This window comes from Choloepus didactylus, chromosome 8 (assembly GCF_015220235.1).
Source record: "Choloepus didactylus isolate mChoDid1 chromosome 8, mChoDid1.pri, whole genome shotgun sequence".
NCBI lineage: Eukaryota > Metazoa > Chordata > Mammalia > Pilosa > Megalonychidae > Choloepus > Choloepus didactylus.
In genome coordinates, this window is record NC_051314.1 from 33,999,450 (window position 1) to 34,025,483 (window position 26,034).

At 35.1% G+C, this 26,034-nt stretch overlaps 2 protein-coding genes across 2 annotated transcripts in view; one reads left to right on the forward strand and one right to left on the reverse strand.

The window, feature by feature from the left end:
• USP44 (ubiquitin specific peptidase 44) overlaps positions 1 to 4,939 on the forward strand; it is a 33,004-nt gene extending 28,065 nt beyond the window's left edge. Inside the window, exons 5-6 of the mRNA XM_037845957.1 lie at positions 3,093 to 3,298; positions 4,283 to 4,939. Coding sequence (XP_037701885.1) covers positions 3,093 to 3,298; positions 4,283 to 4,482 — 406 coding nt within the window. The 3' untranslated portion in view covers positions 4,483 to 4,939. The remainder of the gene's footprint in view (positions 1 to 3,092; positions 3,299 to 4,282) is intronic.
• A 2,870-nt stretch (positions 4,940 to 7,809) lies between these two features.
• The window catches only part of METAP2 (methionyl aminopeptidase 2), a 30,591-nt gene continuing 12,366 nt past the window's right edge, over positions 7,810 to 26,034 (reverse strand). The window contains exons 5-11 of the mRNA XM_037845958.1: positions 22,657 to 22,818; positions 21,703 to 21,884; positions 20,776 to 20,870; positions 20,400 to 20,496; positions 9,735 to 9,838; positions 9,081 to 9,196; positions 7,810 to 8,507 (exon numbers count right to left, since the gene is read on the reverse strand). Coding sequence (XP_037701886.1) covers positions 8,255 to 8,507; positions 9,081 to 9,196; positions 9,735 to 9,838; positions 20,400 to 20,496; positions 20,776 to 20,870; positions 21,703 to 21,884; positions 22,657 to 22,818 — 1,009 coding nt within the window. The 3' untranslated portion in view covers positions 7,810 to 8,254. The remainder of the gene's footprint in view (positions 8,508 to 9,080; positions 9,197 to 9,734; positions 9,839 to 20,399; positions 20,497 to 20,775; positions 20,871 to 21,702; positions 21,885 to 22,656; positions 22,819 to 26,034) is intronic.

Consider the following 26,034-nt stretch of genomic DNA (forward strand, 5'->3'; position numbering starts at 1 on the left):
ATGCTTTTATCCAACCTTTATTCACTTCTTCTATTGGTTGAATGACCTGCTGTGTTTTTTTTTAATATTCATTGTATTGAGATATATTCACATACCACACAGTCATACAAAACAAATCATACATTCAATTGTTCACAGTACCATTACATAGTTGTACATTCATCACCAAAATCAATCCCTGACATCTTCATTACCACACGCACAAAAATAACAAGAATAATAATTAAAGTGAAAAAGAGCAATTGAAGTAAAAAAGAACACTGGGTACCTTTGTCTGTTTGTTTCCTTGCCCCATTTTTCAACTCATCCATCCATAAACTAGACAAAGGGGAGTGTGGTCCTTATGGCTTTCCCAATCCCATTGTCACCCCTCATAAGCTACATTTTTATACAATCGTCTTCAAGATTCATGGGTTCTAGGTTGTAGTTTGATAGTTTCAGGTATCTACCGCCAGCTACCCCAATTCATTAGAACCTAAAAAGGGTTGCCTGACCATCATATTTACAGGTAGCACTACCCAACCCCCAAAATCACATTACCCTGTTTTTTTTTAATGGTAAAACCACTGTCTGCAATTTAATAGCTTGTTCCTCTCCCCCTGACAGTGTAACAGAAGCTCACTAATGATAGATTCTGTCTTTTTCATCCCTAAATTTCAAGGCCCAGAGCCATGCTCAGCACAAAGTAGATGCCCCAGAATATTTATGAAGTGAATGAATAGGGTGCATACAGAAGAAGGAGCATTTTAACTTAAGAGAACGATATGAACAGAGGTATGGAATAAGGAACAGGAAATGGTACACAACAAAAGCTTTAGTGACAAGTCAGCTAAGTCCTGCCATGGTGTATGAAATAAGTGGCATGAAAACAGGAGGATCAGTAAGTGGTTAATGTATTCGGGGCACCAGTAACATGGGCCAGGAAAAGAGGAAAGATGAGATTCTGTAAAGGTAGAACTGAAAGAATTTTAAGTTTTTTTCTAAAGTTGGAACTTAATTGGCTTCTATAAACTATTGAAGAATACCCTTTTCGAAAACATTCTGGCTATCACCCATCATATTACAATGGGTGATAGCCAGAATGTTTTTATCCTTTTTTAATTGTAGAATATCACATAAACACATAAAAGTGATAACTTTCCAAGTGCAATTTAACAAGTAGTTAAGAGAGCAAATTTCTAAGAATATTATAGGTTACAATTCCAGTTTCAGTTCTTTCCTTACTATGAAATACAACATATATACAAAATAACTATCTTTCAAAGTATGATATAACAAGTAAATAGATAGGAAATTTCCAAAGTTATTATGAGATATAGTACCATAATTTCAGTTATTTCCTTATTGTGAAATAAAACATATATACAAAAAGATATAGCTTTCAAATTACAATTTAACAGGTAGCTATAGAACAAACTTCAAAGGATGCTATGGGTTACAAGTTCCACCATTTCAATTCTTTCCTTCCAACCACAGAAAATGTTTTTAATCTATTAAGAACTAATCTATTAAACTTCTAATCTATTCAAAGCTCTCCTTATTTCAATTCAAACTTAACTATTTGACTCTGTCCTCTTCCATCTTCTATCCAAAACATTTCGACTCTTCATGCCATACTTATTTCTGATCCAGAGGCTTTGTTTATAGTTACTCTGTCTTTCCTACTGTATTGATCTTCTTTCTCTTCATCCATTCAAAAAGTATTGTATTTGCCAGTATATAAGGCACATGGGTTATAAGAAAGATAAATCTCAATTTTTAAAGCATATATTTTTGATTGGGGAGAAGTCTTTTTCTTCAAGTAGGTGTTAGAAGTAATTTTAAAGTGGCTTTGTAGAGAAAAACTCACTCATAGTTTACCACGAACTTTGTGAAAAATAAACAGGTACATAGCTGAAAACTATTATAATTACTTTTGGTAATTACACTGGTGTGCTGTTAGTAAGCCACAAAACCTAAGAAATGTATTAGTAAATAAAGTCCTATTCCTTACAGGTGATATTATAAAAGCAAATACTATTAGTATACTTCAGTAAACTGAACTTCAGGCAACTAAAAAAAGTAAGCCAACATATAAAATTACTTTGAATGATTTTCTGTACAGACAATACAAATAGAAAAGCAAATTATCATACATTGGAATGAATTAGCAAGTAGCTACATACCTGTAGAAAAACAGATTTCATTAAAAACGGAGAAAAAGCATTGAGCAGAATACTAAATTTGAAGGTAATATATTTCACACAATATCAATACAGAGCAAGTAGTGGAAAAAATGAATCTAATTTTATAGTTATGTGTCTCTTACTTTTGAGTCATAGGTTACAATAGGAATAAATTTAATTCCAAAATTGAGAAATAATCTAAGCTTTACTGTTGATCAGTTTACTAAATATAGTTAAGAAAACTGATAGGATGTGAACTTTTTATATTTTCAGTGATGTGTTTGGGTTGTTATGGCTTCCTACCAGAGGTGGGGAGAGGGAAAAAGGCACTGTGGGATAGCCTCTTTGGAGTCATTGTCATCTTGTGGTTCACTTCTTTGAATGTAAATATCCGACTTCTCTCTCAACATTTTCTTAATCTTTCTCATGTATGTATGTTTATGTTATGTGCATGTTTTCAGTCTTACATATATAAACTTAAAAATTTTTGATTAAAGTATCAAATAAAGCAAGGTAATGTATATACAACTTTTAAGATAGTGGTTACCTCTAGGGAAAAGGAAAAATGAGATTGGGGAGGGGGCTTAGGAGCTTTTGGAGAACTGAAAGAAACAGAACATTTCTAATACCATAGAAGCTTCCTGGGTATGCCTCCCAATCCTGTTGCATATCTCCTTAGGTAGCCAGTATTATGAATTTGGGGTATATATATATATATATATTTTTTTTGATCATGTTATTGTATGTCCATTCCTTAGCATAAAATACTGGGTACCCAACTTATCCATTAGTATCTGTTTTTATATTTATCCTATAATATATGTTACTTTGCTTTCTGGGGCTTTCTATTATTAGGACTCCACCTACACCTAGTATGGGTTATTTTCCCTTGATTTTGTTGATAATTTTACTCTGATTTGTTCACAGATGGTCAGGACGTAATCACCGAGAGAAGATTGGTGTTCATGTTAGCTTTGAGGAAATCTTAAACATGGAGCCCTATTGCTGCAGGGAGTCCCTGAAATCTCTCAGACCAGAATGCTTTATCTATGACTTATCTGCTGTAGTAATGCACCATGGGAAAGGATTTGGCTCAGGACACTACACTGCTTACTGCTATAATTCTGAAGGAGGTAAAGATGGGGGAAAGTATTTCATCTTGGATTAGATATGCAAGCTGGAGTTCAGGCTTTAGCATTTTCGAAAATCACTAAATTATCTTAAGCAAAGCATTTGACCACCTGTTTTCTTTCTAGAATGTCTGCTTCTGATGCAGTGTTCTTTAAAAATGGGAGTTCATGCAGAAAAAGGGATATTTTCTGTGGGTTTGCACCAAGTAGTTTTGATTAACAGCCTTTATCAGTAAGGTTAGGAAAATAATAAGGTAAAATAAAAGTCAAGAGAGAGAGCAGTACCTTTTCTTAAAGGCTTACTTCCAAGAGCAGTTCCTTTGTTTATTGGTTTATTTTGGTTAATTTTGTTAAAGAATGAGGCAGGGCATCGAATGAACTGGGGAACTGCAAATATTTGGAACACACTTTGAGTTCAGGTTTTAACATTAAATTCACTTTCATTTATCACCTCCATTGGCCCTTCTAAGGTAGTCTTTACAGGTGGCAAAAGTGATTGGATTAAGCTTTCATGTTTAATTTCCCCTTTCTCCACCTACTGTTGAAGAATTAATAAACAACCCTCCCTTTCCCACCCACACACGAAACAAACAGAAAAGAGCTGTGGACAAAAAGCCTGGTACCATGAAAGGAATAATACAACATAAACTACCAAGGGTTAGTTATACGCCATTTGCTTTACAGTATGATTAGAAGCAAAAGCATTAATTGGTAGGATTATACCAAGAATTAGAGTGTCAGATGAACTAATTGGTCAGACTACTTCTAGGATAAAGGTAGTTAATTCCAGAGTAGCATATTGCCCAAGCTATATTTCTCATTTAAGAAAAGAAAAATGAAATGGCTAGAAAAAATTATTTTCCCATTTAAAAAAGCTGAATTCTCACTGAAACTGTAACTCCTTTTCTCAAATCCATTTTTTTTAATACTAGAAATTTCTAACATTCTTTTATAAACATTAAGGTATATTTCTATGCTTCATTCTAGGGTTCTGGGTACACTGCAATGATTCCAAGCTAAGCATGTGCACTATGGATGAAGTATGCAAGGCCCAAGCTTATATCTTGTTTTATACCCAGCGAGTTACTGAGAATGGACATTCTAAACTCTTGCCTCCAGAGCTCCTGTCTGGTAGCCAACATCCCAATGAAGAAGCTGATACGTCTTCTAATGAAATCTTTAGCTGATCCAAAGACATTGGGGCTTTTTTCTTGTGATTTGTATATATACTTTTTAAAAGGGCTGACTTACAATTTTGAGCTTCACTGTTTCTATTTTTTACTTATGAATCAATGCACACTGTGTTTATATATTTTGTATCTAGCTACAACAAAACTTTTTACAAAAACAGTTAGTATAAATGCATGTCTATCAACAGCAGGTAACAACTTTTTACAAAGTACTTGGAAGTTTTAAACTTTTAGTGTTTACCTCAGACTGGTGTTACCTCTTTTTTAATTTGATGTCTTATTTGGCTCAGATCATGACTTTGTGCAGTCTTCTACCAAAGAAGTTCAGATTGCATCATTTTATGTACATTTGTTACTTATTTATCTTTTGTAGCTATTTTCTATACAAACCTTATTAGATGTGAAAATTAGACACTTCACTAATATGGTCTTACCAAAAAAAAAAAAAAAAAAAGGCATTTCACACCACTTGTATATTGAAGCCACATTTGCCCCTTGAAGGGAGTTAGACCACTACATTCAAAGTGAAATATCAAGGTATCACCTAAATGTGAAATACTTAATCACATTCATTAATATTCCTGAGGCTTGTATTTTAGGGCTCAGAATAGACATTACTTTGGTTAATGGAACTTATTTTTTTTTTAAATGTATTAAGTTTTAATAATTGTTCTTTATTTGGCATAGTCAAACTATATCCAAATGAAAATGGCAGCTTTATTAATAGTATATTTAAGTGAACTTTGGTACTCTGCACACAAAAAAAAATGATGGCTGAGACTTAAGCAAATAGATTTATCCAGATTATAGTAAAGCAGTCATATCAAAAATTTGAATTTAGCAAACAATATTATGTCATATACGTACAATTTAAGTTGGGCATGAATTCACTTTATACATTTGATTAAGATTAGAACTCTTAAAGAAGCTCAGAGGTTTTTAGTTCAAAGGAATAGAAATAAGTCAAGAGAAAACTGCATAGGGCAAAGATAATTGTGCAGAATTGGCACCGGGCAATATGTCTAGCATCTCATTTTTCTAAACTAAAATCTGGATTACTTTTGGCTAGGATTATGTGAATTCTAGGAGGGATGAACCTCTTAAGATATTCAAACAGTAAGCCTCAGTATTTTAAGACATTAAAAATGATCTAAACTTGCATTTTATTAAAAATACAGTATGAGACACTCTGCTTTTCCCTAAAAATTCTACCAGATCTCTTTATAGTCATACTGCTGCTAAATCTTATTCAGAAGGGATGGTCCACTAACTCTGTAGATCAGCTCTGTAAGATCTGATTAACCACTGGATGATCATTTATCCCTTTTTAAGTTGGTTTGTTTGCAGGTTGAGATCTCAACAAAAGAGAATCCTGTAGAGTATTAATACTGTTTGCCACTAGTGATCATCTTGAAAAGGACCTCTTGGTAAATTTTTCTTCAAATCTAAGGCAGCTGACACTGAAGTGCAATGAGAATTTATCACTGAACAGACAAATCATTTGTGCCAAAAATACAGTTTGAGTATAAAATGGCTAGGGCTTACAATCGTTCCTTTATTAAATACCTATGCAAGTTGTTACCTCAACTGTTAATTATACCTCATTAAAGATTTATGTGGACAAGATATCCAGGTCTAGCCTTCTTTAATTTCAGGAACAAGTTTTTACCTAGGTTACTTGCCACATACATTTTAGCTTAGAAAGTCAAAATTTCCTTTAGCACCTAATTTTAATGGTAGTTTTTTAAACAACTCTTGAAGCGATGTTGTTTGTAATTGTTGCTTTTTCTTCAGTCCATGTAAAATATATGGGAAAGAAACAATAAAACTAAAACCTAGACAATGAACAGAAACAGATCTCTTACTACATAAAATCTCAGCATGGACTTCTGCATTCTGCTAAATTAATCTAACAAAAACAACATTTTGGTTGTAAAATAATTTACTAAAAGGCACTATTGTTAAACATCAAACTAATAATTTGTTACTAGTAAGGTACATCATTGTAAACATGACAAAATAAACACGGCTAGTAGGTAAACAATACAATTCTTAAGTGACAGCTTTCCTATTTAAAAGATCATAAATTCCTTCCAGCCATTCCAGGGACATGCAATGATGCCTTTACTCCCAACAGTTACCAGGGAAGAGAGCTTTAGAGCACATAATCAAAGCTCTAATTTTTTTTTTCTTAAAAGGGTCAATTCAAAAATTCCTGGGCTTAGTAGCTTAGAAAAGGTATGCACTCAAATCCCCAAAGGAGCTAGCTGGAGGGCCCAATATATCTGTCTAGGCATGAACTGGTGAGCTCTGCCACTAGCACAGCATCACAGAAAATGGAGAAATTATTCAAAGGTAGCTATTGAACATTAGCACCATAATAAACATGGCTCATGTGGCTAAAAACTACATTATGTATCCCACAAGGTAACATTCATTTATAGCTCTAATACTGAAAAGAGCAGCTTTTGAATCTAGGTACAGAAATCATAGGTTTCTCTACCAGACAAATGTTAAACAAAATACAAATTAAAAGGCATCCCAGAGGCAATAAAATATTTTGCTAAAACATACAAATTAAGGCTTTACCTTGGTACATAAGTTTTGAAATTGTGTTGGAACAAATCATTTACATGTAAGAATTCAAGCAATTCATTAAAGAATCAGTAGCAGGGCTCAGTTCAAACAAATATTACGCATCTTACAGTCAATTTATGCACTTAGCTGCTACTAGCAGGGTGACTGAAATACCACCCATAATATGAATCCAAGCCAGTCAAGGGGCAGGGAAGGTTTAAGTTAAAGAATTTGGCTTGCTAATGAAAAATCCTAATATCTTCAATTTAGATTTTCTAAATAGAGTAAGATCCAAACATGAAAGCTTTTTTTTTATTTTCTTTGCTTTTGTGGCTTTAAATGCCCTTGGGTCTCTCTTGAGTAAGCCAAGTACATTTCCCAATAAATACTACTGAACAAAAGATCTTAATGTTCCCACTTTACTAAATCAAGGTTTCAAGTTGGAAAAATGCTCTACTAAGTAATGTTCTCAATTAGTGGATCTTTCCAATGACAGAAAAAAAGTGAAAGACAAGGACTACCATGGTTCTATAAAGAAAATAAAGGCAAAATATTCCCAAAGCTGTATATTCATTTATAAAATAAGGATGATTCTCCCACTTTCTGCATTTGTAGATCTTGTTTTAGTCACTATGTCAGAAGAAAGTTTTCAGTGTAGAGGGATTACAATCTAGACACAAAACTCTACATTTCCCTACAGTAAGTTTAGCTAGTTCCTATCCAGAATTATAACCACAGACATTGAAATGTAGCTCTGAGATCTGAAAATGTCTTTATTTTTTTAGAAAATGGATTCCAGGAAGGTTAAAAAGCAATACCAGAGGGCATCGGTGCAGAACTGGATGTAGTCATTCAAAGCATTCAAGTTGGAATATGGTATTATAAATATCTGGAAAGCATCTATTACGTGTTCAAAACAAAATGTAAAATTCATTCCTAACTAATTTGAGCTTTAGATCATTTTCCTTGATGGGAGAAAAAACAGTTAACATTTGAAAAGTTCTGAAAGCTTTTTCCTTGGTTAATTACATTAGGAGGTTTGCCTTTGATCAAATTCCTTCCTTTTTAACATGGATAAAAATATTACATAGGTCCACTATTAAAACAGACAAAATGTTGCAAATTAATTCTGGTATAATGTATTCCAACAAAGCTTAGAAAATAAAGATGTTGAGGTGGCTTTGGACCAAGTTTAATAGTCATCTCCTCTGCTGACAACTTCTTTACATGTCGGACGCAACAATATGGTATGCTCAAACTGTGCTGTATATGATCCTTTAATGTCACATAATGGTGGATATGGATCTACAATGCCCAAGTCACAGAGATTCTTCAGAGCCATCAAGTATTTACTCTCTCCCAAGCGATCCAGCCATCTGCGGCAAAAGGCAAGGGTGCCAAAATTTTCATTGATAACATTTAGCAAGTGTTTTGTTCTTGGAAGCCTAGGAAGAGAACATCCAAAATTAACAGTTGAAGTTACCACCTCTTTCCCCCCATTAATTAATTAATTTTTCTTATTGCCTCTTTTAACAATCAAATACCAGAGTGTATAATAGACCTGTACCTAATTAGATGCCAGCTGAAAGGGGACCAGCTGGAGGCCATTTTAATCACAATTATGGGCGTATTTATGTATACATTAAATTTCTAGTACAGATTCATCTACAGAGTAGAATGGTGGGGGTTTTCATGCATCAAGCTCAATATCCATATAAAGTAGGTGTTAAATCCATCCTTCAACCATCTTCAAAAGGTTAAAAAAAAAGTAACATATAAAGTTTACCAATGGGAATATATTAAAAACAAAAACCTATAAATGCTAGCAAAATAATCTCAAATTATTACTGGAAACTGAATCTGAAGAAAATATTTCCATCTCAATGGAAATAATTTTAAGTGACCAACTGTTTTGCTGTATTGTAAGGATACAGAATTGTACCACCTTGGAAGTTTGTTACATCTTAAAAAATGCTGTTAACTAGGAAAAGAAACTTGTTCATATTAAAATCTCTCACCTTATAGGCACATGTCCAACATCAAAATTTTTCATGTAGTGTGAACATTCCATATCATCATGAACCACACCTTTACCGGTGCTGCCAAAGGTTTCAATGGCATACACTTCTCCTTCCTTAAAAAAGAATATGTAAGGGTCAAGGAGAGAGAAGAAAAATTCAGAACTAATCAATTACCATCTCTTGACTTCAAGGCTGATGTATTCCCTACCTCATGTAAGAAGCAACATGAAATATCCCCTGGCATTCTTTATCCACATTTCCCTATTTTATCTCCTTAGTACTTTTTGGTCTTTGTGTCCCCCAATTAGTATGTAGGCTTTACATGGGCAGGAAATTTTGTTTTGTTCACTAACACAGTCCCTGGTGCTAAGTAAATACACTAGAATATAGTAGATATTCAATAAATATTGTTGATTAAATAGTGTTGATTAAACAATTCTTGGACAGTCCCAACTGTTCATTACGCACTGGTCTGACCAGATATATTTCCTACACTCACACAGCCCAATTCCTACTGGGGTGGGTAAGGATGGCAAGTTAATTTTGCTCAACATAGTGTATACTTTAAACTGAACTATCACTAGCTTTGGTTTGGAAAAAAAATCAGAATGCTTTTCACAAAAAACAAGTAAGTGTTAATAGCAAACATACCTCCATTCTTGTTGCTTCTCCTCCTTTCACAATGGGCACTGTTTTCCCAGCATGTATTCTATATGGCCCAATGGAATGGCCATTTAGATTACGGATTGGTTTCACTATCATAATAAATAGGAAAATAATATCAGGGTCTCTAGAAGCACAAATATCTCTTGGCCTTCTGGTACAGAGCTCAAGCATTTATTTAAAAACAAGATATGGCTCTACGAGATAACCTCACATTATGGTAGTTAAAAATAAATGGGAAATCTAGTGAAATATGAAAAGATGTTTAATGTTATTGATTAAAAACGAGAAGAGTAAGGGAATGAAGGGGAAAAATGGGTTGATGACAGAATGGGCGTCCTCTAAAGAGGTTATTTTCAAGATAAAATATGGTGTTGTTAATAAAAAAGACGAACTGTCATGTACACAATTGGAAATATGAAAAATGGTAGAATTATGGAATCTTAAATTTTCTTATTACATATTATATCATTTCAATGTAATATGTTCAAAATCTAAAAAACTGAAATTTCTTGAGATCAGTGGTAGAAAGAACAGACACACTGTGGTACTTTCACACAATGGAACATTACTCAACAGTAAAAAATGAAGACCCGGGGATAATGCAACAACTAAAATAAAACAGAAAGATATAATGAGCAAAAGAAGGCATACTTATATATATAGTGCAATCCCATTTATATATAGTTCAAAATTAAACATAATTAAACTGTTTGGGGATGCATAATTAGTAAAGATATAAAGAAAACAAATGCAAATACCTTAATAGTTAAGACAGTGGTTCGCCTAGAGGAAAGGCATTATAATCAGGAAGGAGTATAAAAGGCTGGGGGGCTTCTGGAAGGCCTGCAATATCTCAAGGGGTGAGGCTATATAACTTAATGACTGTTCAGTTAAATTTTTATACTGCATTTTCAGGATTATATTTCATAATAAATTAAAAAAAAAAAAAAAAATCTAGCCATACAATGTTTAGTATCCTGAGAAAGAGCTACAATTTCTCAATGTATGGCAGAATTAGGTTACAAGTTTTTTTTCTTCAAATTTTTAACAATGAAGCAAAGACAAGAATATTACAAATTTGGGGAGGGGGGATACAGAAACCTTTTAAACATTTGATCATTTTGCTCGAAACTAAAATTCTCAATTATCTCTTCAAAAAATCCTTTTTATATAAATAAGTTAAATTGATCTTAAAATTAAGCAATCTTTACTGTTTCCCCAAGACCTGGCAATCTGATCACACAAGTCAATCAAATATTTATTTAAAAGGTTTCTTAGCCCTATCACTCAACATGTACCAGGTTATAAGCAAACAACCATGGGTATCCATTTATTCTGATACCGGTTGTGACTGACAGCGGTAGGTGAATTCTGGGACCTATAGCTATAATGGTAACTTTCCAATTCTGCATTTTCCTGATCAAGGCAGCCAGTCACTGCCCTGAGAGCCCATCTACTATGTGGTTTGGGAGCTCCTGGAAGCTCAGCCTAGAGTCTATTTCTTCAACTTCCCAGTATTATGATTTGTCTAATCCTTTTCTGCTTAAACTAGTGCAAACGAATTCTGTTGTCTTCAACTAAGAACCCTGATCAATACCATAACTAGTGTCAAAAGTGGAGTAATGAAATAAAAGAACTAAAAATGCTGCACTGGCTTAGCGCAAGAGGTAAGAAGGCAGATATTAAGGATTACAATATTGCAGGCTGGGATTGTTATGCGATGACTAAACATTAATTCAAAGTATAACTTGCCATGTCAACATAGACCACACACCAACCAAGGCTGAAAAATTTAGACAAAATGAAAGGAAAAATTTAGGACACTGGCATATGCTGGTTGCTGTTGAAATTTTTGAGAATTTCAGCAAATTCTCATAAAAGAGAAATAATCTGGCTAGAGCTAGTCAGACAGATTAGCATCAAATAGACTGCTTGTGATTTTCAATCAAAGTTGACCAAGAGTCATGAAATTTGGAACCCTACCTCAAAGTAGTTTTTAAGTGGTGTAACCATAGCCTGGACAAGAGAAAAGTTGATGACCTCAAGTTTCTTTCAAGAAAGCATCTTTTCTAGGGCTTTCTACTAAGCAATAGGAGCTAGCATATGGCTAAGATAAAATTAAGAGTGCTGCCTTCTTGCCAAGAGTATTATTTCAAACAGTCTCAAGTAAATCACCAATAATTTGAAGGCTGGCGGATAGGCAAAACAAGGGAGCCAATAAAGGACAAGAGTGGTCATCAGGCTTAAAACTGATGTAAAGAGATAAACCCTCTCTGTGGTTATTTGCAACCTGACTAATCAGCCTATTAAGTGTGAAAAGGATCTTTATTACCAAAATAATCCCAGCAGACTGCTCTGTAAAAGCCTTTGTCTATTATCCCCTAAGAATTATTAACCTCTGAACAGCATAAGTAGGAAATTAGCTGTCAAAGTTGTGCAGTACCCATGAAGGCAACTTCCCCAGGGTCTACCAAAGGACAAAGTCAGAACTGCAAAGGCCAATTGGATAGGGAGTTCCCTCACAGGAGGAGCAAACAGGGGCTGCCAGATGGGCTAAACAAGGAATAGTTTACCACTATTTCTGTCACTTAGGAGTTGAAAATTGTTACAGGCTAATGATGCTGCTTTCTATTTTCTACTTTTGTGAAAGGGACCTTTCATTGTGTTTATCTTATTCTTTGTCTACCATTATAAAGCAGGTGTGTTAGGAGCATATAACTTGTCTTTATAGTTTTCTGAACCATAAGAAACACATCTAGAATTTAAAAACAAGCCTATGATCTCCCAAAGACAGTGAACTGTGACACATCCAGTAACTTAAGGACTAGATACAATACTTTGAGACTGTCATGGGGAATAAGTTCTTTGCACATGAAGAGTACATATAAAAGACTGGCAGTCAAAATGTGCAATCTGTGATAGAAACCATTAGTTACCTATCTCCACACCTATTCTTTCCTTCCTCTTCAGTAAGACAGTCTGATTTTTATCTAGACTCCCGCCATCTAAAATTTTTTAAAAATTAAAAACTTCACAGCTGTTTTTGCAGCTTGATATGATTAAAGGACTAAGTTCTGGACAATAAGAGGTGAGCAGAGGAGCTAAATGAATGACACTTCCAGACTAGTTAAAGGACCCCTTTTGGTTTTTCTGCCTTTCCTCCTTTAGTCCTCCAAGGTACCAGCAAACACCCTGGACCACGAGGTGATCCTGGGAATGGAAGCTATGCACCAGGACAATTGAACAAAAGGACAAGGAATCTGGACCCTGATGGCACTATAGCGGTGCTGAACAACCCTGAACTTCCTATCTTCCACTGAGCATCCCTAATAGAGAGGATACAGCCTGGGGAATGAAGCTACAGAAATTGGACTGGATAATAAAATGTAATTCAAGAGAAGCAGTCATTAAGTTACCCAGATCACAACATCTGGCACGTGCTGAGGGTAATGGAGGATAATGCAGGGGTTCCTAAGGCCTTGGAGAAGGGGCTTTCCTTCTTCCTTTGTTTAACCTGGAGAGGAAGGTAAGAAGAACACTTCTAGGCATGAGACTGCTCAGAACTGAGGCAAAGTGAATGCCTTGGAAACCCAATCTGGAAAAAATAGAATAGACACTGTTCATTCAGCTCACTGAAACTGGAAATCTATGTTCTAATTCCATAAATTTCCCAAAATAACTTGGATTTATTCTCTTGAACTTAGTTTACTCCAGGGTTACAATACTGCATCTGGGAAGCTCATGTTACTAAGTCTAAGGTATTAACAAAAGCAGCAAATCCTAAAACTAGTTCTAAGTTTTTCTTAAAGAATTGGACTCAACAACATTTTATAAAGAAAAGCAAACTGGAAACAAGATATGCTATCTTCTTGCCTTTAAAAATTGTTTAGCTAGAACACACGGAAAAAGTAGATTTGCCTTACTAAGGTACTAAGCAAATTAAAGGCCCCTGCTTTTCAAGAAATTAAAATTTTTTCACATGACAATAAATAAAAACTAAAACAGTTTTTAAATCACAGGAGGCAATCTAGTACTGTGATTCTCATTCTCCCCCACTGGGGAAAGCCTGAGTTATAGGAAAAGGAAGGAATAGGGGGCCATATCAAAGTAGGATTATCCTTGAACAGAAGGATTCTTCTTCCTTAAAGAGCAGAGAATTGATGAAAGGTGTAATTTTCCTTTTGCTACCTGGCAAAAGTTAAGGAATTTCAGGCCTGTTTGGCTACTTTCCTTATAAATAAGTAATTTTAAGAGAGAAGGGAAAAGGATTTGAGAGAGGAACCTGAATATGCACTATAGGTTGAGAGCTCAGCTAAAGTTTAAAGTAAATTTACTGCAGCACCAATCCCAAAATTGTGAGCAAAGGGACAAATATTTATTGAATATCTAATAAATTCCAAGTACTGTAAATATAAATTTACATTTCTTAAAACAACCTGTGATATCATTAACCCTATTATAGTCAAAGAACCTTGGGTCCTTAGAGGTTACAGGGTGTATCCAATTTCACCCCCTTCCATTAATAAATTTATTCATCACCCAAAACAGAAACTCTTTACCCATTAAGCAACAACTCCCTAGTGCCCCCTTCCCTCAACCCCTGTAACCTCTTATCTACTTTCTAATATGCATGTAAGTTGGTAAACTTAAAGATTCTAAACTTTGTGTATCAGAACTTTTTCCCTTTATAAGGCTGAAAAATAGTCTGTTGTGTGTATATACCACATTTTCTTTATCCATTCATCTGCTGATGGACTCAAAGGTTCCTATTTCTCTACATCCTCACCAGTATTCATTTTCCATTTTTTAAATAACAGCCATTCTAATGGGTGCAGGTGGTTTTGATTTGTAGTTCCCTAATGGCTAAAGTTGTTGTACATCTTTCCATGTGCTTACTGGCCATTTGTATATCTTCTTAAAGAAACGTGTATTCAAGTCCATTGCCCATATTTTTTAATTGAGTTATTCATCTTTTATTGAAATGGTAGGAGTTTTTTATATATTCCGGATATTAAACTCTTATCAGATGTATGATCAACAGTATGGGACTGACATAAGGAAAAATAAACCAATAAAAAAGAATTAAGAATTCAGGAATGAAGGTGGAGCAAGATGGCAGCATAGAGAGGTGTGGAATTAGTCCTCTAGAGCAACTAGTAAATAGCCAGGAACATTTAGTAACTACTACGGAACAATTGCTGGGGGGACTCCATGACTGGACACGCATCATACACCAGCCTGGAATGGGTGGAATGGCTGGGATCGCAGCATAGAACTGTAAGTAAAGCTCTCCAAACTGCAGAGCCAGCATACCTCCCCCACTGGCACGGCAGGTTGAGCTGAAACACTTCCCTCTGGGAAAAACAAGCTAGTTACCTGGAGTGAGGGCAAGTAGCTCAACCAAACTCCAACTGTGGTTTTAATTAACAAATTTGGACTACTGAATACAAGCTACAAGAACACATAAACTAAGAGCAAAAACGAAGGAATCTGACGTCCCTCCCGGTAAAGAGGAGGCAAGGCTGACAGAAAAAGAAAAAATGAAACACAAATAAATAAAAAGAGAGGTCTTTGGAGATGGCCAAGCTCAGAATACTGGAAAACAGCTGTGCCCCAAGAAAACGGGCACAGAAAACTGGGTACTAACACCAGTTAACCAGCGAAACTGGGTGCCTGTGGACTGGCTCTGAAAAGGGTTTTTGCTTTTTCCTTTTTTGTTCTCTCATTCTAAGCAGCTCATTAGAGAAAACCTCAGGCATTTTCAATTGCCAACACTGCCCAGGAAAGTTAAGAGCCAGAGAGACACAGGAGGAATTTAAGTGTAGAAGATAACTCTCTAAAGGGTGTATCTTCCCTAAGAAAAGGAGGGGTAGGGCCCAGCTGAAGTTGCTGCCCTCACTCAGAGAATTCACACCACAAGGCCTGGGGGAGAATAAACAAACAAACAAGAACAACTTAAGCTTGGCTTCTGATAATCTCCACCACGGCCAGGACAGGGTCCACTGAGAATTAAAGGGACCACAGCTCTTTACATCATCGGGGAGCTGCGGGATGAAAAGTGCCACTTGCTGGACAGGATGGGAAAAGCACAGAGTCTAGAGGCCTCACAGGAAAGTCTGACAACCTGCTCCTCATGGAAACTTGATACTGAGAAACCTTTCCTCCTGAGACCTGGGCCCATCTGGTGTGGGAAAATCTGACTGAGGTAATCAAGGAAACTAGATGCCTAGACAACAAAAAATTAGGAGTCACATTAGGAAAAATGAAGATATGGCTCAGTCAAAGGAACAAACCTATACTTCAACTGAAATACGGGAATTGAAACAACTAATTTAAGATATTCAAACAAATATGCTAAATCAATTCCAAAATCAAATCAATGGGCTGAGGGAAGAAGATATGGCAAAAGAGATGAAGGATATAAAGAAGACACTGTGTGAACGTAAGGAAGAACTCACAAGTCTGAGAAAAACAACTGGCCGAACTTCTGGGAATGAAAGGCACAATAAAAGAGATGAAAAACACAATGGAGACATACAACAGCAGATTTGAAGAGGCAGAAGAAAAATTCACGAACTGGAGGACAGGCTATCTGAAATCCTACTCACAAAAGAATAGACAGGGAAAAGAATGAAAAAATATGAGCAGCATCTCAGGGATCTGATTGACAACATGAAGCACAGGAATGTATCTGTCACAGGTGTCCCAGAAGGGGAAGAGAAGGGAAGAGGGACAGAAACAATAAAGGAGGAAATAATCACTGAAAATTTCCCATCTCTTATGAAAGATAAAAAATCACAGATCCAAGAAGCACAGCATACCCCAAACAGAACAGATCCAAATAGACCAATGTCAAGATATTTAACAACCAGATTATCAAAAGTCAAAGACAGAGAATTCTGAAAGCAAGAGAAAAGCAATCCATCACATACAAGGGAAGCTTGATAAGACTACAAGCAGATTTCTCAGCAGAAACCATGGAGGTGAGAAGGCAGTGGTATGATATATTTAAGACACCGAAGGAGAGAATTCTGTATCTGGCATAACTGTCCTTCAAAGTGAGGGAGAGTTTAAAATATTCTCAGACAGACACTGAGAAAGTTTTTGAACAAGATACCTGCTCTACAGGAAATGCTAACGGGAACACTACAGGCAGACAGGAAAAGACAGGGGAGAGAGGTTTAGAGCACAGTATTGGATGATGGCAGCACAATAATCTAAGTACACCAAACAAAGATGACTGTGAGTATGGTTAGAAGGGGAAAGTTAGGGGCATGTAGGACACCAGAAGGAAAGATAGAAGATAAAGACTGGGACTGAATAATTTAGTGAAACCTAGAGTGGTCAATGAGTGTAATTACATGTACAAATGTTTTTACATGAGGGAGAACAAATGAATGTCAACTTTGCAAGGTATTAAAAATGGGGTGATATTGGGAAAAAAATACAATCAATGCAAACTCAAGTCTACAGTTAACAGTAACACTGTAATATGCTTCCATTAATTATAACAAAGACAATATACCAAAGCTAAATGTCTGTAAGAGAGGGATATAATGGAGGGGTATGGGATTCTTGGTGTCGGCATTGTCTGACTTTTTTAATTGTATTTTATTTTAATTTTATTTTTTCTTCTGTTGCTCTTTAGCTGTCATTTTTTTTTCTTTATACTTTTTTCACCTCCTCCTTTTTCTTTGTAGAAGAAAAGGGAATCTCCTTATATAGATAGTGTTGAATCCATAACTATGTGATTATGCAGGGAACCATTGATTGCTTACTTAGGATGGCATATATGATGTGTGAATAAAACCCTCTAAAAAATAAATAGAGGGATACAAGTGCTGGAGAAAATGTGGAGAAAGGATGTATCTAATCACCACTGGTGGGAAAGTAGAATGGTGCAGCCCATCTGGAGGTGCAGCCCATCCGGAGGGCAGTGTGCTGTTCCACACAAAACTAAGCATGGGGTTGCCACATGGTCCTGCAGCTTAGTTACTGGGTACACTTGGAAGAACTGAAAAGAGGGACATGAATAGACATTTGCACAGTGGGGTTTATGGTGTCAGTATTCATGATTTGCAATGATAGAGGTAGCCAAAGGGTATATCAACTGATGAACAGCATGGCAAACTAGTGTATACCTACAATGGAATACTGAGCTGCTACAAGAAGGAGTGAAGTTGTGACGTAAATGGACCTTGAGTACAGTATATTGGGTGAAATAAACCAGAAATGAAAAAAAAAACTTAATGCCTCACTAATATAGACTAACTATAATGTGCAAACTCTTAAGAATGGAGTCTGGGAGAACAGGTTATTAAGGGAAGGCTTATTGTAAAGGTTCCTAGATTGTAAGCACTTACAGCAGTTACACCTATTCCTGAGTTGTAAGTGTTATTTCTAAATTCTGAGATGCTGAGCTCTTTGTATATAACTTGGTTAGTCCCTGGAACTTTGGGTATCAGTGTGACACCTGAGACTCAGAGCCAGAGTCCGACAGCTATGAATGTCAGCATTACCCCATAGAGCAAATGTTAAGGAGTCTACACAAAGAGATCAGACTTCAATTAGAGATACGAATGAAATGAACTTGGTTAGGATTAAGGTAAATCAGACTAAAGGATAAAGGACGATAGTGACGGTGTTTTTAAAACTTCAACTTCTGTGTGAGACGAAAGGAAGAGATGTTTATTAGGTGTAAAATCTATATTTTTTGTAACACACTATATAATTTAACTGGTAAGGTCAGTTTATTCAAACAACATAATTACATGGAACACTGAATAGAGAGTGAAATCTGGTTGGTTTGTACAGGTTAATGTGAAGCCCCAATATATCCCAGAGTAATCTGGGCAGAGAATAAAGATGTACTTGCAAAGCCCCCTTGAGGGACTGGGGAAATGTGTAAATATTAAATTTCCCCACCTGGGGAATTAATGATATTCTCACAAGCATTGGGGGCTACCAATTTAGAAGGCTGAGACCTCGATCTTGGGGCTTGCCCTTATGAAGTTTGTTACTGCAAAGGAGAGGCTAAGCCTACTTGAAATTTTGCCTAAGAGTCACCCCCAGAGAACCTCTTTTGTTCCTCAGATGTGGCCTCTCTCTCTAAGCCCACTCAGCAGGTAAACTCACTGCCCTCCCCGCTACATGGGACATGACTCCCAGGGGTGTAAATCTCCCTGCCATCATGGGATTGAGAAAGCCTTCTTAGACCAAAAAGGGGAAGACAGGAAACAAAGTTTCAGTGGTGGAGAGATCTCAAAATTTAGAGGTCATTCTGGAGGTTATTCTTACACATTATATAGATATCCCTTTTTAGTTTTTAGTGTATTGGAATAGCTAGAAGGAAAGACGTGAAATTGTTGAACTGCAACTCAGAAGCCTTGATTCTTGAAGATGATTGTATAACTATATAGCTTATACTGTGTGACTGTGTGATTTTGAAAACTTTGTACCTCCCACTCCCTTTGTACAGTATATGGACAAATGAATGGAAAAATGAGGACAAAAAGTCAATGAATAATGGAGAGATGGGGGTTACCGGATGTTTTGGGTGTTCTTTGTTACTTTAACTTTTATTCTTATTCTTTTTTGTGTGTGGTAATGAAAATGTTCAAAAATTGATAGTGGTGATGAATGCACAACTATATAATGGTACTGTGAACAACTGATTATACATCATGGATGACTGCATGGTATGTGAATATATCTCAATAAAATTAAAAAAATAAAAAGAGAATTCAGGATTGAACGCATACATCTATGCCAATTGACTTTGATAAGGGTGCCAAGCTTATTCAATGCAGAAAGAAAAGTCTTTTCAACAAATGGTGCTGGGGAAACTGGATAGCTACCTGCTAAAAAATGAAATTCTGTTTTTATCTTTTCACATAACTGTATACCTCATACCACGTATAAAAATTAACTTAAAGTGGACCAACAAATAAATGTAAGAGCTAAAACCATAAAATTCTAAGAAAACGTAAGGGAAAATCTTCGGGACCTTCTATTAGGCAATGGATTCTTAGATATGACACCAAAAGCATGAGCAAGAAATGAAAAAGCAGATAAATTGGGCTTCTTCAAAATTTAAAACTTTTATGCACCAAAGGACATTATCACATAAGTGAAATGACAACCTACAGAATGGGAGAAAATATTTGGAAATCTAAGGTTACTCTGGGACTGCACACCTAAGACAGTGGCTAGGAAAAGACTAGGAGACAAATGGAATTTATGAAGATTAAAGAAGGGCCACACACCAAAATGGCCTCCAAATTCTAAATGCAACTTGGAAAAAAAGGGGGGGGGGGGCGGGATGGGGTGGGGGAGCCATGAATGCAAAAGGCCTTTGGTTTTGCTTTGGCTAGTCAAAGAAACCCTGGTTTGCATTCTGGACACCCTAGGATTAGATCCCAGGTGTCTTGTTACCAGCTACCAGAGCAGCCCATAGTCAGTTCCCAGATAGTGACCACACTATTCCTACAATGCTCTGAGCAGGTCAGATCCCCTATTTTCCTTCTTTACATTCCTAAGATATAAAGATGAAGCAGCCGACCCAAAGGAAGTACTCAAGAGTAGTTTGCTAAATTAATTCTGCAGGGGTCATATTCATTTAAAAATAAGATATATTTTAAAAGAATATACCTTGATATGTCTTCCCATCTATTTCAACTTCATAGGATTCCATGACTTCTTGGATGGCCTCACCAACATCACATAGACGAACATCAATTCCGGCACACTAAAAACAGAATTTTATGTACTTTGTCATCCAAAGCACAGAATTTTACAGAAACTTAATTTCTTCCCTATTATTTTGAAATCAAAGAGAATAAGAAAAGCTACTTTGCACATTACAACCTCCTGTATAAAAGTTCTTGGTACACCATATACAATTACCCTATTAATATCCCAAGGGCAGAGAACCAGATCTTACTCATCTTAACTCAAAGACCATAAACAGGCTATAAAGTAAGTGCTCAAAATGTGTTGAATAAAAGGATGCTTACAGTTAACATACCTTTATTCCAGTGTTAGTGGCATCTTTAACAGCTTTTAATAATGTATCATATTTAGGATTAAAAGTGACAGTAAAAGCACAGTCAATAATCCTACCTGAAAGAGAAAATTATTCTTTAAGTTTACTTATCACATAGTCAATTTATGAACTCTGTTGCCTTTACTAATAAACCTTGCTAGTTAACAGGAAAATGAAACAATGAGCTCAACTGAGGGCAGTATCCCCAAGTACCCAAAGATCACTCATAATCCAAGGGGCAAAAGAATATAAATAAAGTATATAAATGTCTCAGAATGAAAAGAGCAATTCCAGGGTCTGTATTACTCCAAGGCAGTACCAATTTAGTACTTGCCCAGTTATATAAAAAGATATATAGTCAGGTACAAATCAAAGCAAGAAAAGACGGGTAACCAAGGAATATCAGTGCAGGATAGAGAAAATATACAGGACCCAAGGACCCTGAGCACCTATCCCAGCTTCTCCAATTTATTGTAACTACAGGTAATTAATTAATATAAAGCCTGTTTTCTCATCAGTTAAGTAAGAATAACAAGGTATTTACCAGGGTTTGGGAGAGAATTTAGAAAAACTAGTATGTATACAAAAGTTGGTAAACTTAAAGATTCTAAGGTTTGTTGTTACTGTACCAGTAAATGATGTCTGAAATAATACCTACATCATTAAATAGGAATATATTTCATTCCTTGACACAAAAATAGATCTCAATTACCTAGTGGTTTCCATTTTACTCCATTTAGTGGGATTACCTTAAAGTAAACCACAAAAACTGCTTCAACACAGCTGTACTGAAAAGCGTGCAGGAGAGAACAAAATTAGGAGTTCAGTATATACAGTCCCATTCAACAGGGACAAGACTAGAATTTTGGGTAGGGGAGGATGCAGTGGGAATTATTTCTAAGAACTCACCACTTATGTGTGTTCCAAAGTCTATCTTACAGATGTCATCATACTGTAATACTGTTGTGTCACCAGCATTGGGAGTATAATGGGCTGCACAGTTATTGAGAGAACACCCAGTAGGAAATGCCAGGCCTGCATTTAAGCCATTCTCTTTTATTAGCTTGCGTGAGCAGTCTTCCAACTTCTCACTAAAAGAAAAAGGTGTTTGTTTACTTTTACATTATTATCCTTATACCCCTAACAGCTCATCAAGTTCAGAAAATTTATTAAAGCCCTTATATTACATTCTGGAGTGATGTGAGCACTTTCTGGATGTGAATACATAACAGTTCTCTGATGTCATGAAAATAATAGCTTATTTCTAAAAGACAAGGAATTTAATTCCACTAGAAATCTGGAGAAAAATCCACTTTAACTTAGTTTACACTACCAAGTAATATTCTAGAGTTAAGACTAATTTAAATGCCAATTATACATTATTTGTTCAATGTTGCACATTTTGACAACTACCTGAATCAGAGAACTAAGTTGCCTTTACAGCTAATAATTTCCCAAGGAGAATAGCTGGAAAAATAATTGATTTTTATTTTTGTATATTATATGTTTTGAGTTTAGGCACCTATTCCAAGTTATCGTAGAATTTTAATTTCTTAATCTAAATTGTTAATTTTAGATAGCAAAATAGGTTTCCAGAGAGAAAATAAGTCTCAGCCTAATTTGTGCATGTACATGTATACGTGAATGTATGTATACACAAAAGAGAGGCTGAGATGCAAGCATATTTTCCTCTTATGGCTTCCTTATTACAACTACACTACAAGAAGAATTTAGATTTTTAGAACCTTTACTTAAAAGTTTTAGCAAAGCAGTAATGAAAGCCAAATACTGCAATTGGAGAGTTAAGTATGCAAAAAAAAAAATTTTTTTTAGCATGTTCTTAGAAAAATGTATTCATTTTACCAGATTTCTATCATTGTCATCCCAGGCTTGATCCAGCTCATAACATATTTTCTAACTTGTCGATGTGCTTCCGCAGCTTCCCGAAAATCATTCCAAATCTCTTCACTAGCTTGATCTAATGCTTTCTTTTCTTCACTTGTGGTTCTCCAAGCAGCTGTTCGCCTTTCGAATAGGCATAGCACACAGTATTAGTCATTTAGGAAATAGTAGAACAAGAATAAAAAGCTGACGGAGATAAAAATAGACTAAGTAATTTGACATTTTAGATAAAAACAGGTTAATTTTCAGTTTATTAAGTGTCAACAAAGTTTCTGAAATACAAGTAGTCACACACTTGCACTCAATCCCAATCAAGTTATACCCTTTGTAAGACTCTGAGGAAAAAAAAAAAAAACCAAGTGAGATTTAATTCACAATCAAAAGGACTAATAACCCGCCAACATAAAATCAGATGGAGAGAATTAGAAAATAGTTCTAGAAACCAAGCAGTTAACTTTGCCAATAGGGCAAGTACTAACGTGACCTGGAAATCTGCATATTGCAGGATTTTTCTAATTGCACATATACTAGAGGAAATCTTCCCTGAAAGATAGGGCTCACATTTTCAAAAACAGCCAGGGATAACAAACATTAACATACTCAGTATCTGGGAATGAATTGTTCCATTAGTGACTCCTTTCAAGCAATTTTGAAAAACCAATTGCTTTAGAGTGAAAAACCTATCATTTGTTACAACTTCCTTACATTCTTAAATAATATACTAAACATACAGTTCATAACTCAGTGATCACTGAGGCATAACATCACACCATTTAAAAATGTACTCCTTTTAACCCAGAAATAATTAAAGATGTATGCAAATATGATAACTCCTTCTTCTGAAAACTGGTACTTGAAAGAAAAGAATAAAATACTAACTCTGTCTTTAAGAAAAAATTATAGTGATCTTCAGTTGATGAGAGAAAACTCCTTAAAGAGAAAAAGTACCTTTAAAAAAGAGCTAGCTGTCACCACATTAACCAAGTGATCAAACACAGTACAGCTACTAGCGGAGTGACTTGACATTACAACTGATGCAACAGAATATGATAAAATCTGAAATCTATAATATCATTTCCGATATATCCACTATCAAAAATGTTTAATCTAATTCCAGTTTACAGAAAATTCAGGAATAGAGGAAAATGTTTAACACCACCACAAGGAAATCAATGGAGGAAAATCCCTGCATGTGATCCTTTCTACAACTGGCCTGATATCTTCAAAAAATCAATGCAATGGAGGTAAAGAGAAGGTGGGGATTCTAACCATATGTAGTGTGTGAATTATGAACAGATCTAGGTTATGGGAAGGAAAAAAATATACAAAAACAAAAACCGGCTAAAATGAAGTTCTGTAAACAACTAGAAAGTCACTGGGTAATTACTGTTAATTTACTTAGATGTAATAATTTAGAGGCTGTCCTTATTCTTGGGAAATGCTTGAAGCTTTTAGAAGGACAGTCAAGATGTCTGAGACTTATTTATATTTAAGCATTGCTTATAATAGTAAAATAACTAGAAATAAACTATATACAAAAGAAGATTGGGAAAATAAATTATGGTATATACAGAGTGAATTATTCACCCACTAGAAATACTGTTGGTTTCCATACTGACAAAAAATGAATTTAAAGAGGGGTTAAAAAGCTGTTTTCCTGCATAATTCTGTCTTCAAAAGCTTATCTAGGTATTTATGATACATGTTTATATAAAGAGGCTTTAAAAGAAAACACATCAAAATAGTAACAAGGGTTTTTATTTGTTGGCAGAATTAAGGAGATTTTTATTTTCACCTTTTTACTTATCTGTATTCTCTACCTATTCTATAATGAATATGTGTTGCTGTAAAGTTAATAAGTACCCCAACCTCCCCACCCCCAGATTGCCCGCTAAATTTAGAACAGGTATCGAGACTTCAAAAAGATTCTTCATTCCACTTTCTTGAGATCCAGAAAAAGAGAAAAATCAGATTTGAATAAGAGATAGAACCCACAGAATTCGTTGTAACGGTAAAAAAATTGGAAACAAAAATAATGCAAGGTGTTGATGGGAGGAAGTTGGAAGGGTATGGGAACTCTGTATTTCTGCATTTTTTTTTCCGTAAACTTACTTTTTTCATTTAAAAAAAAAAAAAAAAGATTTTAAAAAACTGGAAACTACATAAATGTTTAGAAATAGAGAATAGCTAATAAAATTAAGCTGGATACAGAACAGAAAAGTGTTAAAGTCATTAAAACCTGGTCTCAAAAAATGTTAATGACATAGGAAATGCACATAGAATATTAATGTTAAGTTGTTTTTAAAAAGGCAACAACTATCGAAGTAAAAACCAATTTAGAAAGGGACCATCAACAAATGCTACATGTGAAGGCAGGGTTTCACAAGGAACAGGATATTTATTCCCAAGGTAACTCCCTACATTTAATTACAAAAAGAAAAAACAGTAACTACACTGGAGAAACTGGATAATACCTTAACCAAGTGATAAAAAATTAACATCACCACTAAGAAGCAAATTAACATCACATACTTCTAGAAGTGACACACTTAAAAGAACAAATAGCCACTTCTTTAGTATTCCAGGCAAAAATATACAACCTACTCTCACAAGGTTCAGAAAAAAATAGTATGCATATAGATTCATCAACTTAACATTTTCCACATTTGCTTCCTATCTTCTAAGGAGATAAGAGAATGTTATTTGCATATTATGCATGATACTAATGACACTCATATTCCATTTAAAGAGAGAACAATAAAACAAATGTGGCGAAATGTTAAAAGCGAATCTGTGCTGGTGGTATATAGGAGCTCTTTATACTATTCTCACAACTTTTCTGTAAGTAAGAAATTTTTTCAAAACAAAAAGTTAAAAAAGAAATGAACTCAATTTGGGTAGTAGTTACACAGGTTAAGTTCTCTGTGATATAATTCATGCAATTTTGAATAAACTTCCTTTTTTAAAAAAAATGAAGGCAAGATATGAAACTATATTCAATACTTTCCTAAGTCTTTAAGACTATTGATTCTGATCTACTTGTAAATAGTCAAAACGGATTATATGAATGTCAAAAATTACTGAAATCTAAAAAGCAAACAAAACCACACTTTCACACTTTTTCATATTTCTTTAGGACAGCATACGACACTACTTTCAATATTCAAGGAGAAAATTACTTTGATGAATGATTATACAATATAAATATCTTCCTCCATTATTTCAAAACAGAACTTATTCTACCTATATAATATTTAATTTGCAACAGAAGCATAGTAAATAATGAAAGGAAGGAAATTTGAGATTTTCAAAATCTCAATTTTTGTGTGCATGGAGACA